General features: G+C 36.7%; 1 protein-coding gene across 1 annotated transcript in view; it reads left to right on the top strand.

Annotated features, from left to right (window-relative positions):
- Window positions 1–19770, top strand: part of LOC133329422 (protein O-mannosyl-transferase TMTC2) — a 39831-nt gene that overhangs the window by 6376 nt on the left and 13685 nt on the right. The window contains exon 2 of the mRNA XM_061537896.1: window positions 14739–14825. Coding sequence (XP_061393880.1) covers window positions 14740–14825 — 86 coding nt within the window. The 5' untranslated portion in view covers window position 14739. The remainder of the gene's footprint in view (window positions 1–14738; window positions 14826–19770) is intronic.

Here is a 19770-nt window from a genome sequence, read left to right as displayed (position 1 = left end):
TATATTGTATATATATTTTTCCTTCTCCTTGTAATTTTGAATTTATTTTTTGTGCGATGACCACGTTGGACTGGTAATTTGGATAACAGCAAAAAAGTACCGAAATTTTCCATAATGACTGCAAATAAAATTTTGATGTCCCGATTTGTTCGGAAACACGAATAAAATGTACGAAGCGATATTCGGTCATAGAACATTATGTTGGTCTATAATGGTTATCTTGAGGATTTACAAACGGAGTGACTGTTTTTTCCTATACTAGGATATTTAAAAATAGAACGCCCGTCATAAATTTGATGAAACTTAAAGCGTTACCATCATTGATTTCGAGCATGTCTACCGACATATATGTTGCAAATATATATTCAACAACATGTCAGAAAAACGAAAACAAAATAATAATCACAAATCTTGTGAAATTAACTTTCTACACAAATTGTCTGTTGAGTTTTCTTGCACGTCTTTTCCCTAAGCAGAAATCTAGAGCAATGGTGGAAAGAGAAAGTTTTTCTTTCACAAGTCAGCTTGCTGTTTATTTCAACAGCAAAAAAAAACAACACGAACACAAACTTGCAATTCAGCAACAGCAGTTGTCGGTAGCGAACAAAGCATTTTGCGGGAACTCGGTACGGTCATTGGTTGTTGCAAATGCATGAGCCACTAACAAAAGTCATTAGTGAACAAGATGACCATATCCGGCATCATTATGGGAAAAGTCAGGTCTTTCGGCTAACTTTTCACTGCCGCCTTCGGACGCGCATCACACCCTTGTGCCGTTTGGTTATTTCAACTCGGAGCATCTGTACTCCAATGTCTACTTTTTGGGAAGCTGAGCAGAATTTTCAAATAGTTGGTTTTGCTTTTTTACGACCTGTTTTGGTTTCCTATTTGGTTTGTAGTTTGGTTAGTTGCAAGGTTTTACAGTCCGGCGGTGGCCCGTGACTGGATTGTTGCATGTCGCAGGTCCGTCGCCTTCTGCACATAGACATTAAGTTTACGATGGAATTCTGAGGGCAAAGTTTTCCCAAAACTGTGGAAGACCGCAAGAAACTAATAAGCGCTGGAATGTGCGATTTTGCATTGAAAAATAGGAAGCCCAGTCTCGACAAAAAACACTTACATACAAATATATTTGTCACTGATTGTGTTATTCAAATTGCTATAAAATATTCAACAACTTTGCCAAAAAGAAAGTCAACATGAACTTGCAAGCTGTTGCAAATTTATGCACCCTCCCCCATTCAACAGCAAGGTGAGTTGAAATAATGATGGCCAAGTACAGAGACTGTCGTCAGCATTGACCAGTGTTGAGATATGCAATACCACACAGTTGCCACGAATGGACGAAGTTCGAAAAGAAACTTTTTAGCCATCATTCATCAGTAGTTATTAATTGTATATGTTTGTGTGAGTGTGGTACGGAATTGTCAATCTCATATATATCGAGTAAATGTGGTGGAATACACTTTATAACGTCTTTGTAAATAACAACATCAACAAAATGGTCAGAAACTCAGTTGGTTGGATTGCCATTTGGTGAATTTCTTACAGATGCAAAAAAAAAACTTCTATTGAATACCGAAAATATATCAAATGTAGGACTTCTTACACTTCTCGGGGATCCTATTCTCTTATAACTATTTAGGTCTCACAGCTTTTGTGGATTTTTGCTTAAACATTGCATTCATGTTCGCATTCCTTTGGTCTCTTTATCTTTATCTTTGGTTACGTTTACACGTTCTGTCGCTCCAGTGGCTTCGAATAGTTATTTGCGATGCTTTGCTTGACCATGGCTCTTTCGTGACTCTTCGACTTGACACTGCAGCCATGTGACATGCAACGTGACTTATCACTTTGCGTAACTTTTGATTTAATTGGATTTTGGGACGACACGAAGCACATAACATAGTAGCGAACAGCATTTGTTACAGGACATCTAGCCCAAAACGGCCAAACAGCAGCAGCCATTCGCAGGAAAGCGAATAAGCCCCTGCGACCGAATCAAATGAAAACAAGTTTAAAATAAAACACACATATGTATGTATGTGTGTGTGTCTGTAGCGTACACGTTGTCGATATTTTATAATTTCTCTCCCACAATTCAGACAAACGTATCTACTACATTTTTATTTTTGTAATTTCGTTTCCAGCACGTTGTCGCGACAGACGAGTTTTAATACAATTTCGTGGAAAAAGAAATGTGGAAATTAAACGAACAGTTCGCAAAAAGCATAAAGCTGGCAGATAATGCAAATGTGATGCTCATTGAATGCTTTTGTGGCCGTGTGAAGTTTTTAATTATTTTTGCGGTTTGTCATTTTATCGCCGGTGCAGGCGTCATCTATCTGCTGTAACAGCCTTAAGGGTACGTTGTTCAGCTTACTATTTAATCCAGACATCACATAATAACCAAATAAAAACAACATTACCTCCCACACCCCGCAGTCCACTTGTTTCATGATATGCTGCGTGCACACAGCCAATAATTGTTAAAATTCCATGGTTTTCGTTTTGTTGGCGATGGCGGCTGCAGGTGAAGCCATCATTGATATTAACGACCAGGCCAGGCCATTGATAGAGCCAGTCCATTTTGGTGACTGTGCGAAATACACCGCAAATGCAACCAACATTTTTTTGTTACGCATGCTGTCATCATCGTTTAAGGTCTCGTTCATTTGTTCGACTTATTGGCTGGAAGTCACAAAATGGCAAGTAACAATGGCAGTGATAGGTTTATTTACGCCGGTGGCTCATCGTTCGATGCAAACTGTGACAGCAACAGAATGTTTGAATATTTTATGTGTAAGTGGTGTTTAATTCGATGCACTTTTTAAATATGAATAATAAAATTAGAAACGAAAATGGTCGTAAAATGTCATAATCGAATTATTATATTTCGGTAAAACCAAGGCACATATATATACATCTACCTTGGGTAAAACTAGAACCCACTATCTATTTTAATATATTTGTCAGTGTCATTTTGAAAACATATTCATCCATATTTTTTTTTAGTTACCACCCAAAATATTAGCGTTAAATCTACATTTCTCGCAGAAATTGATCCGTAAGGCACATATCTAACACAAATCAAATTTCACAAATGGGTCTCTGTGAACTCGATTGATTTCCAAAAAATTCTATACAGATAATATGGATCAATAATTCGGTTCGGTTGTTTATACTTTCCTTCAAAAATGTTTAAAATATATTTTAATTATTTCATTTAATATTGAACGCTTCATCGGATTTAAATAATTCTCCGAGTACAAATACGTGTATGTATGTGTGCATACATTGATAAATATAACCCCTTGACATTGCATGTACAGTGCAATCAGTCAACAATGCGTTGTCGTGTAAACGAATTCACGGAACGCAGTGTATTATTTTCGTTTTCATTTTTCATTTTATACCCTACACCACGATGTTTTTATTAATAAATATTCATGTCGTGTTGAGTTGTTGGAAGCGTTCATATGTGTGTATGTGTATGTGCTTGACAATCGCATACATTTACACGCGTAAGTTGAATGTGTTTATTTGTTTGCCTGGCATCAAAATATTTATTTGACACTTGAAAAGATAAATATTAAATATATTTTGCAGCGTATGAGTAACGTAAAGTACAAAATTTCGTATATTTAGCATAGGACTAGCCTGCCATTCGTAGATACGCCAATATAGTCATTTCCCTTAATGATAAATTGTGTGTTTTACATTTTTTGTCTTCTATAACCCATAGTGATCATGCTTCACTTTGTGTGAATAAACAACAAATGTTATATGTTATTTTAAAATGTTGTTTTTAAGAATTCCCAAAAGTACTTACTTACTTAGCTGGCTTGTTACAGAACGGTTGTTCCATAAGCCGAGCTTAAAAAAGATTTCCAAGCGCGTCGGTCTTGTGCGCAAGTCCACCAATTTGGAAGACCACGTTCCAAGATGTTGTTTTCTACTTGGTCTTTCCATCTAATTCGTGGCCTTCCCCTCCTACGGGAACCATCAGTAGGCTCATTTTTATATGCCTTTTGAGCTGGGGCATCTTCATTCATCCGCACAACATGGCCTAGCCACCGTAGTCGCTGCAGCTCAATACGACTGACTATGCCGATGTCCGCGTATAAATTGTAAAGCTCGTGGTTCATTCGACGCCGATATTCACCGTCGACGCAGATCGGCCCGTAGATCTTTCGCAGAATTTTTCTCTCAAACACCCCAAGCGCTGCGTCATCTGCTTGCGCAAGTACCCATGCTTCTGATCCATATAATAGCAAGGGTAGTATCAGCGTCTTGTAAAGTGTGAGTTTGGTCTGGCGAGAGGTGGCCTTTTTCTAAACTGCTTACTTAGACCATAGTAGCATCTGTTGGCCATCACAATCCTTCTCCGAATTTCAAAACTGATGTCATTCGTTTTATTTATGGCGGTACCAAGCTATATAAAGTCTTTAACTACCTCGAAGCTGTAGTTCTCAAGTTCCACAGTTGGTCCGAGTCTATTGGACGTCTTGCGCGTTGATATCATCAGCTTGGTCTTCTCGCCGTTTACTGCCAGACCCACTTTGGCAGACTCCTTTTCAATTTGTTCAAAGGTGGCTGTTACCGCTCGCAATGTTCGACCCATTATATCGATGTCAACGGCGTAGGCGAGTAACTGGTGTTGTTTGGTGTACAGAGTGCCATTTCTGTTCACCTTTGCGTCTCGTATGACATTTTCCAGTAGGATGTTAAAAAGATCACACGACAAACTGTCACCTTGTCTGAATCCTCGTTCGGTATTGAAGGGCTCCGATAGGCCCTTTCCTACTTTAACGGCTGACCTTGCGCCACTTAAAGTTATCCTGCATAGCCGTATTAATTTTGCAGGAATGCCGAACGCAGACATGGCTTTAAACACCTCAGAACGGATAGGGCTGTCGAATGCGGCTTTATAGTCGACAAATAGGTGGTATGTGTCGTGGGTCTTTTCCAGGATTTGGCGCAGAGTAAAAATCTGGTCAATGGTGGATTTGTCAGGTCTGAAGCAGCATTGGTATGGTCCGATGATGTCAGCAACGTAGTACAAAATGAAAAAATTCGATGTTGCAAACGTAAATTTACTGTGAAAAAAATTTCATTTCGTACGTCCATGGATGATGTCATTGACCATTGGCTTCAATTGTTCACACAGCACACTGGATATCACTTTATATGCGATGGGAAGGAGACTTATTCCTCTATAGTTGGCACATATCGTCTTGTCTCCTTTTTTGTGCACGGGACACAGGATGCTGAGGTTCCAATCATTGGGCATGCATTCATCTAGCCAAATTGTGTTAATCAGCTGGTGCATGCTCCTGACCAGAATCTGGCCACCAGTCTTGAATAGTTCGGCTGGTAACCCATCGGCTCCTGCTGCTTTGTTGTTCTTGAGCCGATTAATTTCTTTTATGACCTCATCTTGGCTAGGTGGTATACACTCTATACCATCATCTCTTATTGGTTCTCGGGTATCATCGCCACTATTTGATCGTTTTTAAAATTTCCGGACGTCTAAAACACTGGATGAATGCCTTCCGTCTATCACAACATGATCAATTTGATTTCTCGTTACTTGATCAGGAGAAATCCAGGTGGCCTTGTGTATATCGAGATGCTTGAATCTGGTGCTGCTAACTACCATGCGTTTTGCTGCCGCGAAGTCAATCAACCTCATGCCGTTGTCGGATGTTTCTTCATGAAGGCTGAATTTTCCGACGGTGGGGCCAAAGATATTTTCCCTTCCGATTTTTGCATTAAAATCTCCTAGCAGAATTTTAATGTCATGGCCAGGGCAACGGTCATATGCTGTTTCTAAGCGCTCGTAAAATATGTCTTTGGTCTGTTCATCTTTATCTTCGGTCGGAGCATGGGCGCAAATTAGACTAATGTAAAAGAACTTCGCTTTTATACGGATTATAGCAATTCGCTCATCTACTGGAGTGAATCTGGAGACAAGGTCTTTTATTCTCCTGTGAACCATAAATCCGCAGCCAAATTCATGTCTCGTTTCATGGCAGACATAATACAGGGCGTAATCGTCTGATTTACTTACGCCTGTCCCTTTCCATCGCATTTCCTGTAAGGCAATAATATCGGCTTTGTACTTCTTGAGTATATCCGCCAAAGCGAACACTGCCCCTGTTCTGTATAGCGTGCGCACATTCCAAGTGCAGATTCGCAGATCGTGGTCCTTTATACGTTTGCGGTGGTCGTCAACATTAGGGGGGTTTGGTTTTCTTTTTCTTTGCTTTTTCATAGTATGCTGGGTTTTCCGAGAGTGGGCAACTAACCCGACGCCTCAACCCATTTTTTTATAGTTCTTATGGGTGAATTCGCGGCACATATTAGCTCACTATTTCATCGGGTTATGAGAATAGCTCCCCAGGTAGAACCGCGGGGAGGTCAGTGTCCACAATTGAGATGAAAGAGGGACCAAGATAAGCCTGGACTTCGCCATGTTAAAGCCAATCAGAGCCGTAGCTTGGTATCTATCATCCCCTACGCCACCCAATTCCCAAAAGTAGTGTTCGAAAAAAAATCTACACTAAAGTAGTGGTAATATTCCGGAATACAAACATTGTGGTCGGAACACTAAATATCGTATTGTATTACTTGCCGAAACGTTATCATAGTGTAGCTATCCAACTTTGGTGCAATACAGAGCACTATGATACGGTACCAGAAGTCGCTAATGTAGCAACACATTGGGGGTATTCAACATATTTTTAATTATAAGAAAAACTTGATCTATACATCTATATAGTTTAATAACCAAACGACACTCAGCTCTTAAATTTATTATTCGTAAATTTATTTTTAAATTTAAATTAGGTCATATTTTTCTTCGATACAAATATTCCAAATAAAAAAAGTTAATTTTGTAATTATTACAATTTATTTAAGAAAAAAATATACACACGTGGGCTCTTACCATCATGCTGAGCAAAATAGAAAACCCAATCGAATTACAGGCCTCGTTAAATACTTTATCATATGAAAAGAGCGTTAACAGAATTCACATAGCAATACATCTATGGCAGCCTGCGTTCGCCGTAATCTAACTCGTGTCCTAATTGAACTTATTCAGGAGTAAAACAAAAATTTAATTGAGTTATTCGCTAAGTGGTTGTCATTCAATTATGGCCTAATTATATATTTTATTTACTCCCCCGTGCATTGTCACTTGGAAGGAAGGTGCAGACATTGTGTTGAAAGCCAAAACAAGGTCACGTACTCCGTGGCGCCAGAGTGGGTGACTCTACAATTTAACGAACATCGGTGCTGGTCGTTGGGCATATGACTGACTGTAAATTTAAAAATAATACCTTACAGTCTGCACTTATCTCCAGAATAAATTACTTAATTAAAACACAACGAACTTCGTGACGTCCTAACGTAAACTTGACAAGTAATTTTCACTACAATGCCACAAAATCAATGAAAACGTTGATTACATAACATTACGTAAACACAATCTATGTTGATGTTGTAAATGAAAATAGAAGGCAAAGATGTATTGGTGTTATCATTTTCGGACGATTGTAACCAATTTTTATTAAAAATAATGTATTACTTTAAGAATGTTCATTTCAGAGAATATTTGGTAATTTTAAATTTTCTAAAAAAAAAAAATAAAATACCAAAGGCTTAAAACAATCGATTGTATAGCAAAATATAAAGTCTTAGTTGGGGATTTTAAAGATTAAAATAAACATCCATGTTTAAATCAGAAATTTGAATAGCTCTCGACCGCAAGTCTTACTCGTGAGCTGGCCAATATCCAAATACACACATGAGGTCAAACACTTTATTGCAATGTGTGTGTCCTCCACCTCTTTATACCGTAGTCCAGCTCAGAAGCAAAGAAATGTTGTATGCAAATATCTCAATGAAAATGGAAGTCAGATTAAGTTTGATGTTCAGTGAATTGCAGGCAATAAAATCCGGGGCAGATTAAAATGCTGGCATTCATGCAATTCAACATTAAGTATGACCCTTGCCCTTCCACCTTTGCCACACAGGTATGAGGTTGTCCACACTCCGCTAAGGCTAGAGGGCGTCTAACATTAACAAAATATAATTTACATTTGTGAATATCTGATTCACATTTTCATCATTTAAATACTTCTTGAAACAAAAAAAAAACTTTTACTTTACTTATGACAGAAGAAAACTTTTCTAATTATCTACGTGAACATTAAATATGAATATATTCATATTGTGGACACAACATTGACCCATGTGGGTCAGTATGCATATGCCCTGTACACAAATCGAAACCACAATAAACAACTGTGTTTATGTGTTGGTGTCACTTTTTCATACAGTAGTGTCCCTTCCTCCATATTGCCGTATACGCCCAGTCGAGAAAATAAAATTAAAGTGTCTTTAAGTTGTTATTGACTGGTAGTTGCCCCAAAACATAAATCATTACCAACGTTTTTTTTTTCGTTTTCGTAATTAGAACCCTAATATCAAGCTCGACCATGGTATAACGTAGCACCATTTGGAGAAAAACGGCCCAAGCAAGACAAAGCCAACTTTGTCGTATTGTTGCTGTACGCCTTTAATGGGCACACTAATGGAAGCGTTGAAATACAGAAAACGAAAATTCCAAAAATGTATTTTCGTTGTACTTAACATTCGGCTATAAAACAAAGTTTATGTGTGTATAGCTCGTGTGTCTGTGTTTACTTCTCTTTTGGCACAAATTGTCTATTGATTGCTTCGCTTAAGTAATGAATACCATTTCGTTTGGCCATAATATTTACGTCGGGGTAAGTGTGGAATAGAAATTAACCTACAGCTGTTACAGAAATTTGGCCAGAAATACAGCATGGCCATAGAATAATGCCAATCTGCACTGTTGCTGTCTGGGTGTGGGTATGCGATAAGGCAAATCTATATATAGTTTTTGTAGTTGTAAATCGTTATTACATTCCCCAAAATCACAAAGGGTGACGACTATCGGTGTACAAGAGCCAGTACGAATGTGACCTCCATTTTACTATAGAAACATAGAAAAGGCGTACAAAATTAATAATTCCAAAAGGAAATGGCAGAGTAACAAATACATATTTATAGGAGCGTATGTGTTGTACAACAAATACACACGCTGACAAAAGTAAATACAACTATCGAATAATTGCCATCCTATTTACGTGGCTCACCACACCACTGACAGGGTTAATTACTTAATTTTATTAAAGGAATAAAATGCATGAATAGTTATGCTTGTATTCTCAGTTGAGTACGGTCGTATTTATGGCGCAATTTAAAGTGAAACTTTATTGGATAAGGACATTTTAGCCGGTAAGAAAAGCAAAATATAAAAATCATTAATGGATGAAAGTGATAGTAATCGCAATGAAATGAAAAGAACTGAAATGGACATTTAGAAAATCCAATAAAGTATAAACTTGTACAATTGTCAAAGGAGAAGTCCAACTGCGGATATAGTCGTACACCATTTAGTAAAGTTCTTGACTGCTGATATGTTGTCATGCCACTACCTACGTAAATAATATCACGATACATTATTCCTACAATCATTTGACCAACAACGGTTAGAGTTGATTAAAAACGGTATTACTCTTATTTATAAAAAAGTTTATTATTACGATAATTGTGAACATTAGCACAGTTCACGAACATTATCACCATTACTCTTTACTATAACATGAAATTTTGCTATCTCTTTAACTGGCATATATTTAGCGCCACAACTCTATTCTGTCACATGTGCCCCCGAGGGCAGTTTTTAATTAATTTACAAAATGCTGATTTTTTTTTTCATTTAAAGCGCAACATCTGTCAGATTTTGGAAAGCTTTGCATAATCACAGATGGCCTCCTAAACGTTACCTTTTCCTCTCTAACCACTGCAAACTCAATCAAAGAATGTGGGAACCATTAAATATTCGTGTTCTTTATTTTTCGGGTTTCATTTTAATCAATATCGACAACAGAGAGACCACATCAAACTGAGGTTTCAGACAAAGGAATAGGAAGCTGAAACAATTTTGTATTTGGTCAGAGCAGCACATAGCATTCATTCGATGCAAGAAAGGAATCAATACAACTTAAAAATTAAAATCAGCAAAAAAACGAGCACATGCACACACAGAGTACAACTACTGCCCCCAGAAAACAGACGATGCAAAACAATAGACAATGATAGAAATGCTGTGTAGTCTACTTTGCACACATAGATCAGAATATGTAGCACAAGGTACAATACGACATTGTATGCGCACAGACAAATACACACACGGAGCAAATTAAAACCAAAAATTTATGTAGGTCAGTGCACAGGAAATTGTAATTCCAGAATATGTAACAAGGACATTTTGTTAGGAGTTCCATACATTGTTTCAGACCCCTCCACTAACTTTGCGTTGAAATATGACAGAACTTATAGAGAGATAGTGAAATAAAAGTTTCCAAACCAAATTGCGGAACACTTCGTATTTGTTGCCGAAACATCTTCAAAACATTTACATATATGTGTTTATATGCACGTAGTTATCAGACTCTGAGAACAAACATTGTATTACAAAGTCTGATCCTAGGGGGTAGACATGGCTGTGCCAGCCATCAGTATGAATTGAATTGAACCCAATCTTTTGAAAATGTTTTCCTTCCTATGTCGTATCGGGAACATTCTTAAAAATTTTACAATTATGTTTGTAAACGAGGTACTTGCGAACATCATATTTCTGTTTCTAAATAAATCTCGCCATAAAAAGGAGCCCTGATTTCATATTTTCTAAATTTTCATGCCACCCTGTAGTATAAGAGTAACCTTAAATAACCAGGGAGCTGTTCTCATGCCCAACATAGATGATGGTTATGTACGGCCGCTATTATTGCTGTTGGTGGTTGTTGCTGCTGCTGTTTTAATGTAACTTACCGCCATAATGATGTAATGAATGTAACGTAATTAAAGAAAACTCAACACAAAAGCAGATAAAAATTTTGTAATTAGGTCTTAATGACAAAATAAGAAAAGGAAATGACAATGTACTCTCAACTATAACAATCACTCTCGGCTCCGGCATGGTTGCCGTCATCGCCTTTCAGTATCAGTTCTATTTGTGAACAGCAAGGGTGGTACAGCTTCGTTATAAGATAATAATTGAAAGGGCTAGTCGGGAAGTTTGACTACTGGTTGCCTTTCGATATATTTCAGCAGACAAGGTACATTGATTTTTATGTCTTCGGTGGATAGTAGAAACAAAAATATATGTATGTATACATAATGGATGCCATAAGTAATGCTATTTCTTTCGATTGTAAATAACAGGGAATTCTTGAATTAAATATTGAATGGGGGAGAACATATTGTATGCAAAATTCATATTCGTACACCTACTAAAAATTAAGAATTATCGAAGTATTCAAGGAGATTTTAAAAAGTTTGTATAGATTTATTATTATGGAAGATTTCATATTATTGATGGCTAACGCCATATTAATCGGAGGAACAAGATAAAAAAGTAAAAATATTATGCATTCTAATAAGAGTTAGAATTTTTTGGATATCATTTTTGTTTTTGATGACCGCGTGGATTCGCTCCAAGGCGACTAGTTTGGAGGTTAACTCGGGTGATATTTGATCCTCCATGATTTCATAAACCACTATGCTTGAATGTGGGAATGAGATTATAACGAGGAAAGTTCGTGTTGTTTTCTCGCTAAATTTTTACGCGTCTATCCGATTCTTTTATATTGATTTTGAACCCATTCGTGCTTATTAACGTCGGAAATAAATCGTTTTCTGACAACATTCTGAATCTTAAATCAATTTTTTCTAATGTAATTGTGCACTGTTTGATGTGTAACATGAATTCCAAAGTCATGTTCAAAACTTACATCCAGTTTTACGCCACTTAAGGATCGATGCGGATTTGACGACGTAGAAATTTCTTCAAATCTACCACATTTTTTTGTAACTGGATACGATATATTGTATTGTAGGAATACTGCGTTTCATTATTTTTGCAATATGCCGTAAAGATTGTACAACAATGTGGAAATATATTACAATTTTCCGTTATTCACCTGAAAGTTCACTTGATATTCTATCCATTTCGAGCTTCCCGAACTATTATGTAAAAGTTGATAATCTGATCTGAATCTGACATTTACTCAACGACAAACAAGGAAACACGATTTTGCATACTGTGTGGCCACTGTGAAATAAAACTGTGCTTAATATTTATTTCTGTCCAAAGTGACAAGTGAACAATAATTAATGTGTATTTTACTATAGTTACTAGGTATTTATTTAGATTATAATTTAAACATATTTTAAATTCTGTATTGACTGTGCAAATGGAAACTTTGGTCCAACTTAAAATAGTATTTCAAACGTAAAAAGAAATGTATATTTTTTTCATTAAGGTATAATTGTGTAATTACTTAGAAACATCTTTCGGTATCCTTTCGTTATTGTTATTGACTCTTAACAACAGACTTACCAAATTGAATGACCCCAATTAAGTTAATTTGATTCTGCCCCGACGATATTGCTAACATTGCCAAAGTTCAAATGAAACAGTCTTTATAAAGTTTGTCTCAGCCAAAAATATTTTACAATGTACCGGAAACTCAAGCACTAAAGACACTAAAAACTTGATTTAAAACGAAAAAAAACACCTACACTCCGTTTATCCAGTCCTCTTCCTCCTTTTCATGTTCGCCACACTTACTTCGTTCGTTATTTATGAAAAAACGAGCTATTTTGGCACACCGGAACGGAGAGGCCACACTCATGATATCGAAACCGAGTGAGCCAAAAAACACCTTTAACCGGATGCGGAAACATTAACCTCGAAATGTCAAAAAATATAACAGCAGCGAATTAAATTCTACCCGTTTTGTGGGTCAACACCAAACAGTTTCAGTGGCTGTTTCCTTCTTTTTGCTTCTTCTTGGCTTTATTGTATCGGAAAGGAAATCTACCTATAAACAAACTAAACAACAACGATACCAAAAAATGAAACGAAGACACTTCCTCGAACTCCAAAAAGGTCGTCGTCATCGTCACAAAACAAGAAGAATAAAAGCCATCGACGACGATACAAACGGAAATCAACTTATGTCAACAACTCCAGCCAAAAACCAGCACAACAATACACGTAAAACTTGTGAACTTGTACTGTCGGTTTGCAATAGGGAGGAAATTCAACGGAATGCCATGTAATGCAATCAGGTGCAACGGCTGTATGCGGCGCGAAGGCCACGTCGCTTAGACAAGCTGCGATGCTATTTAAAAGCCACCCACGTTGGTCGGACGTTTCCAGTTTTCCGCAAACAACTGCAAATAAAGTTTTGTTTTTCATTTGGATTCGAGCTATCATCCAAACGGAAATGAAAATAATATACTTTTTACTGTAGGAAAAACGATGGAAGTACAGTCTGCCCCACTTTTTTTTTATAAAACATCTATCCAGGTTATTGTATGCAGTAAGTGCAATGCAGCCTTTGTGATTTGGAGAAATATACTATATATATATTGGATTGGATGTAACTACCTACTATGTATCTCGTCTGATTTATTTCATTTCAAAAAATCATCAACGAAGATATAAACAACATTTTTGAGATTATGTCACTGTATAATCATAATCTTAATCCAGGAACATAGTGTGAATTTTCATCTGTGTTTGTTTCCCTCAATTTAAAATGTTGTTAAACATCGCTGCTAGAAAAAAATTGCTAAATGCCATACATAAGTATATAATTTCAAATGGATTGTAATTTTTAATGTAAAACAATCTAACAACCGGTTAGTGAAATACGATCCGGTATAACAGTTTTAACAAATTATAATTATATTTCATTACATTCTAATTCCGAACACATATTTTAACATAACTATTCTTTTGTGATGTAAAATCAGGAGCACAACCCGTTCTTAGAAATATTTCTCAAACATTTTATTTTACTATATTTTTGTATTCGGTCAGAGCCAAGCTACAACGACAAACAACAATGTCGTCACAACCACCCACAAAAATTGAACATGTTCATAGAACATTTCAACGCAACATTCCAATCAAAGACAATGCTTTGCACTAGCCTTTAGAAGGGGACACTTCTTCGTCCTTGGGTTTATTCCTTATTCCTTTATTCAAAAGCTACTAAAATATATTGGACATTAAATTCAAGTTTGTTCTAGTGAACTTCGTTGTCAGATGCTTCATCCCCATTTACTTAAACATGACTTTAATTGGCAGACGGGTTCAGTTTTCAATTTCTGTAAATATTTAACAAGATTCTAAAATAAGTTAATTGTTATAATTAGGAAAGTGTCAACACTTGTAACTGACAACCAATATCCATTGCTTATTCCTCTACAGTACAGTCAGAGAAATACAGCACAAAAATGTGAAGCAAACACATGTTTTTAAATGTAGGAGGATTGTGAATATTTTTTTACATAGGGTACGCATCAGAATTGTCGCTTTCTGTGTCAATATATTTGATAGACATTTGAAAGAAGCTATTGTAAAAAATCGGAAATGTAGTTTCATTTTAATTGGGTTAAGAACACGATAAAAGATTCACGTGTTCTATTTGTCTATAATTTTCATTAATTACATACATATAATACAGCAACATCATTTTCTTATGTATGTGTGTAAGAATTTGCATTATTTAATCACAATGTTTGATTACAACAATTTTTATGTTTTCTATTAATCTTTGCAGCATGGACTACACTAGTTTGGGCTGTTGTGTTCTGGCATTCGTCCTGTACCTGAACACGTTGAATTCGGGATTTGTATACGACGACAGGTATGTAAAGGAAACCTTAAGCATTTACTCCAAACACACACCGAATAACCAGGAATCATTCGACCCACACTATAAGCATTTCAGAATATGATTTATACCTCCACAGGGATGGAGGGAGTGGAAACATTGTTTATTATTGTTTCGACAAAATACGAAAACACAAACAAACATAAATCTAACCAAATGTAAAGCTTTGAGATATGTTGGCCAAACAACAAGTCCCCCCAACCACCCACACATTCAAACATTCACATAATCATGACCAGTGTAACAACAATACAATGTTGTTGTATGACAGCCAAGCTGCAGTAATTTCGGGTATGAACATAAACATGACTTGCAAATAACAATGTACTCGTAAAACCCAAATGAAAAGTAGGAAAAATGTTTTTGCGAGCTTTTTTCATTTTTCTGAAAGGAGTGCTAGCTGAACCAAATCATTATTATTAACCCATAGACAGCTTCATTGAATATATTAACTGGACTTTATTTTCACGGACCAAATACAATAGACGAATTTATTTAATTAACGATTTATATAATATTCAACATACTCCGGTACTGTTAAAATGTTCGCAATCACGGGGCTATTTTTCGAATTTGAGCTATACATTGAATTTTTAGATTCTTCTATTTATATGTGTCTTCCGTAATCAGGTCTTCACTCATCTATCTAGAAACCAATGAGTGGGACCGTATAGTCGCGACCGAACATATCATACTCTACGCAACAAGATTTTAAATTGGATTAAAAGTCAACCACCTCACATTCCTACACTTGGAAACGTTGTAGTTTTCAGACATATCTTTTTGTACGTACCGGATAAATATTGACTAAATATCGGCAAAATATGGACTGAATAAATCAATAAACATGTTCTTGATTACACGTTGGTTAGACCCCTTTCCAGGTGTAACGTGACAGAATGAACTTTTCAGTCCAGTTCATCCTCTAATATATATATATATATATGTCGCCCTTGACCACAACCAAAACTTTACGTAAATTCCATTGTTATACTTCCGTCCTCTATATCAGAATTCATAGACAGCTGTAAATATTATATTACAATTGCCACATATAGTGCATACCTCAATATAATGGGTATCCTCTTGTATATACTATTCCTTCATTGGTCTATGTCCGCAGTAAAAATAAATATAAGAATTAAAATTATGTAATATTTCAAACAAAAATCTTAGTCCAATTGAACCCTTTTAACATTGACAGAGAGCCATGATCACTACCAAAAATTTGCATTGTTTACAATCTTTAATGTACGGGTAGACTGCGAGCCCTAAGACATTTTTGGAAACATTAGGCTGCATAGGGTTAAGGAAACCTGCTATTCACTAGCACTGTCCATGGGTAAGAACTGGCGTAGTAAATTTATTAGCAACAATTTTACTTGCACCATTGAAATATTACTTATCTCGATTAATTGAGGTAACACAACAAAGAAACAACGTGGACATAGTCAAACTTGCGGCAGAACTGTTAAGTGTTTTGACTGATCAAAACGTATTCTTTGTGACTTTAGATGTCCCTTAGAGTTTGTAATGACTAGTTGTTGTTTTTACATAGTTGACTGAGATGACAGACGTTGGTCGCGTTAAAGCCACGAATAACCTCCAACCTCCGTTTGCAATATTGTGTAATGAACCAAACAATGATATTAATGTGAAAACTTTAAAATATTAAAAATATACCAATTTACTCGGTTCTGGGATTGTATTAGAGATTCCACGGGTTCCAGATATTAGCCGATTTTATATTATTGCTTTTGTTGTTTTAAGAATGTTTGCTGTTATCGTCTTTAGAGTCCATTTTACATTGATATACAAACAACAAAAACCTTTACTTTCTTTTAGAACTAAATAGGTTGTCTCATGGTATAATAGCATTATTTGAATAAAAGATTGGGTTATAGCAGTTCTAAGGTTATGTTGAGAAGAGGGGTGGTTCACACCACCACATGTTAAAATTAGGACATACACAAAAGCTGTGAATGAACTGTTGGGCACTCTAGGGTAGGAAGAACGTTCTGTTTTGCTTGTGAATTCCTTCAGTTGTTTCCATTCACACCACCTTTGATTGGTTATTCCACGAAAGAATTGGTTTCGGAAGTTTGAAAGGCTGGGTAGTGGCACAGGAAATGTTCTAACGTTTCGCTGACTTCTCCAACGCTCTACGCCAGTTGCTTCCCTTGTATCCAATCTGTGTAAATGCATCCTGCATCCTAATTTGGGTTTCCCCATAAAATTGTCGAGTTTTCCCAGTTTCCTCGCTATTCCAGAGAAATTTGTGGGTTCCCTTCCCCATGACCTCAGTTCTAGACGTTAAAAGGTTTTGCATTATTTATATCTTTTGTATATTGTATACTTTCTATATCGTTTCCCATTATTCCTATTCGACTCGGTACCCATATGATTCGTACGAGACCATGTCTCGAGAAATTATTTATGGTTTTTGTACATAATATCAAACTGTTACAGCAACTAAATGCCGTAGTAAAATTTAAAAATGATGATGTTTTTAATTAGATTTTGGGATTGTGGACGATTGATTTCCATAGTCAAGTCCTGATTCAGTTTTATTATTCTTAAAGCGTAATTTATATATTTCACTAAAATTGGCGGTTAATATGATTCGCAAAGTAATTTTGCATATAAAACTTTTGTCTCGATCTGATATGGTTAAATATTTTATATTTGTATACAATATTTGGAAAAATGTCTCTCTCTCTCTCTTCTATATATATTGTTGGTATTTTATCATTAAATCACCAAAAATAACCACACCAAACCTTAAAGAGGTTTAGTGTAACATTAACACAAATTTCGTTTGTGGGAGTGTATGCAAATTTCCCATTTATCGCATAGAGCAGGACGGCAAAACTGTTTATGAAGCTTCAAAGAGACGCTTAAGTAAAACCGAAAGTGTTTAACGCAATGGTTTCATTCTTCCGCACTACCTTGCTCCCTAACAAACCACTATTCAATCCATCTTCAATGAAAGACTCATTTTTTGCAGTTCAGTGCTGGTGGCTTTTACAGTTGCTTATATTTCCACTTGCCACACTTTATTTTTTCTTCATTTGAACACAAAGTGGAGCCTTAAAAAGTAGTACATTTTCGGTTTAGTTTCGCCACGTCACTTGTAGTATGTAGGTAGGCTCTGGATCAGACCTTTGTAAAGTCTATGCATACTCATTATTTGTTTCATGTCTGTTTTTTTTTTCAAAAAAACAGAAACAAAAATAAATAAAACTCGCACATTCACACGTAGTCAGGGGCCAACGAACATATTGGCGAACAAAAAACTGAAGGAGGACTTGGATGTTGGTTAATGGTTGCAAAACTGAACGTTTTGGAACTCGTGCCTTTAAACGTAGAAAATTGAAATCAGCCAAACAAAATAAATTGAAATTCAGACTGACAGGAGGCAGTCTGACGTCCAGACGGACATACAAGCATACAGGCATTGAAAATCCACGGATTTAATTCATACACAAGCTGACGCCGACATTGTAAGTGTTCGCGTGAATGCTGGCAAGAGAACGAGAGAAAGATTTGTACTCCCTTGTCATTCATTGTCTGTTCAAAGGAGATCCATTCAGAGTGGCCTCAGAGATAACGCTGTAGCGGGAAAGGCAACGGCTATCTGTGAACTGTGTGCCGTATGACACACACCCTGTGTACGTGTATTGATTTCATAACAGAGCTACATTTTTCATGCAAATATGTATGGAACAAATTTGTATATTCCCTAGAGCTCGACGTGGCGGCGGAAGTAATGGTTATGAGGTCGCCCGCCCACCCCTTCTTCTGGCCACGGTGTTCTGTTTGGGTACGCGTACGTATGTTTGTGGGAGTGAACGCGAACTTGTATTTATGTTGGAACATTTAGCAAAGCCGCTGTAAATGTGCGATACTTCTGTGAAAGGGCAGACAACACTTGCACAGCATGGAGAGGCTGTGGTGATTGCATCATTGCTAAAGTCAAGCTAAATTGTCACACAACGTGATGTTAGATAGGCAAACACGTACACACGCACTTGGAATGTGTTGTCTTTTTAGAAAGGTATGTTCTTGTGAATGTGTGTGTGTGTTCCACTAGTATATCAAAGCGCGACGCAACGACACACAAACACCTCGATGGAATTATTATTGGTGTTGTTGTTGTTATTGTTCCCTGTGTGTACACTGTGTTCGTTGATGCTGTTTACCACCTTCACAGGCATGAATGTATTTGTCTTATTCTTCGAGTTCGTATGTAGAGATAATAATAACGGTGATGATGATGAAAATGTTCACATTCAATGCCGACATAGATACAGCATACGTTTACCTAGGACATACCATCAAGGCACAGGCAATGCCGACAGTAAACGCTACGACGAACATTATGAACAACACTTGTTGTTGTATCTATCTGCTTCCTTCCATAGCAGTACAAATGCTAAAGGCAATAACGATGATGGCTGTGATGATGAGAATGCTTCTTCTCTCCGTTACATTTACAACGCCAACGTCACGAGAACATGTCCTCTGATTGTGGCAGCTTACTTGGCATTGCTCTGCTTCGAAAAGTACAAAATCACTCACAGACATATCGACATGGACGGCGTCGTGCAAACGAACGAACAAATAACGAATAAACGAATGAATAAGTAAACGAAACGGGTAAATTCAGTGCTGCTGCTGGTGTTAATGATAACACACTCCAAAACACGAACACACGCATACTTGTACAACACAAGGGAACAGAAGTGCCGTGTTCAAAGGAAGACTATAAAAGTTTGGTTAAAGACTTTCAGGAACAATAATACAGAACACCATATAGACCACAGCATCATCAGCGACATTATGAAAGAATGAAGGAACGAGCACCCAACGATACCGGTGATGCAGAGAATGCCGAGGATATACGACAACAATGAGG

This window comes from Musca vetustissima, unplaced genomic scaffold (genome assembly GCF_032173495.1).
Source record: "Musca vetustissima isolate MV318-11 ecotype Yass unplaced genomic scaffold, APGP_CSIRO_Mvet_v1 utg2237, whole genome shotgun sequence".
Taxonomy (NCBI): Eukaryota; Metazoa; Arthropoda; class Insecta; order Diptera; family Muscidae; genus Musca; species Musca vetustissima.
The sequence above is the reverse complement of the archived record's forward strand: the minus strand, read 5'-3'. Positions and strand labels throughout refer to the sequence as shown.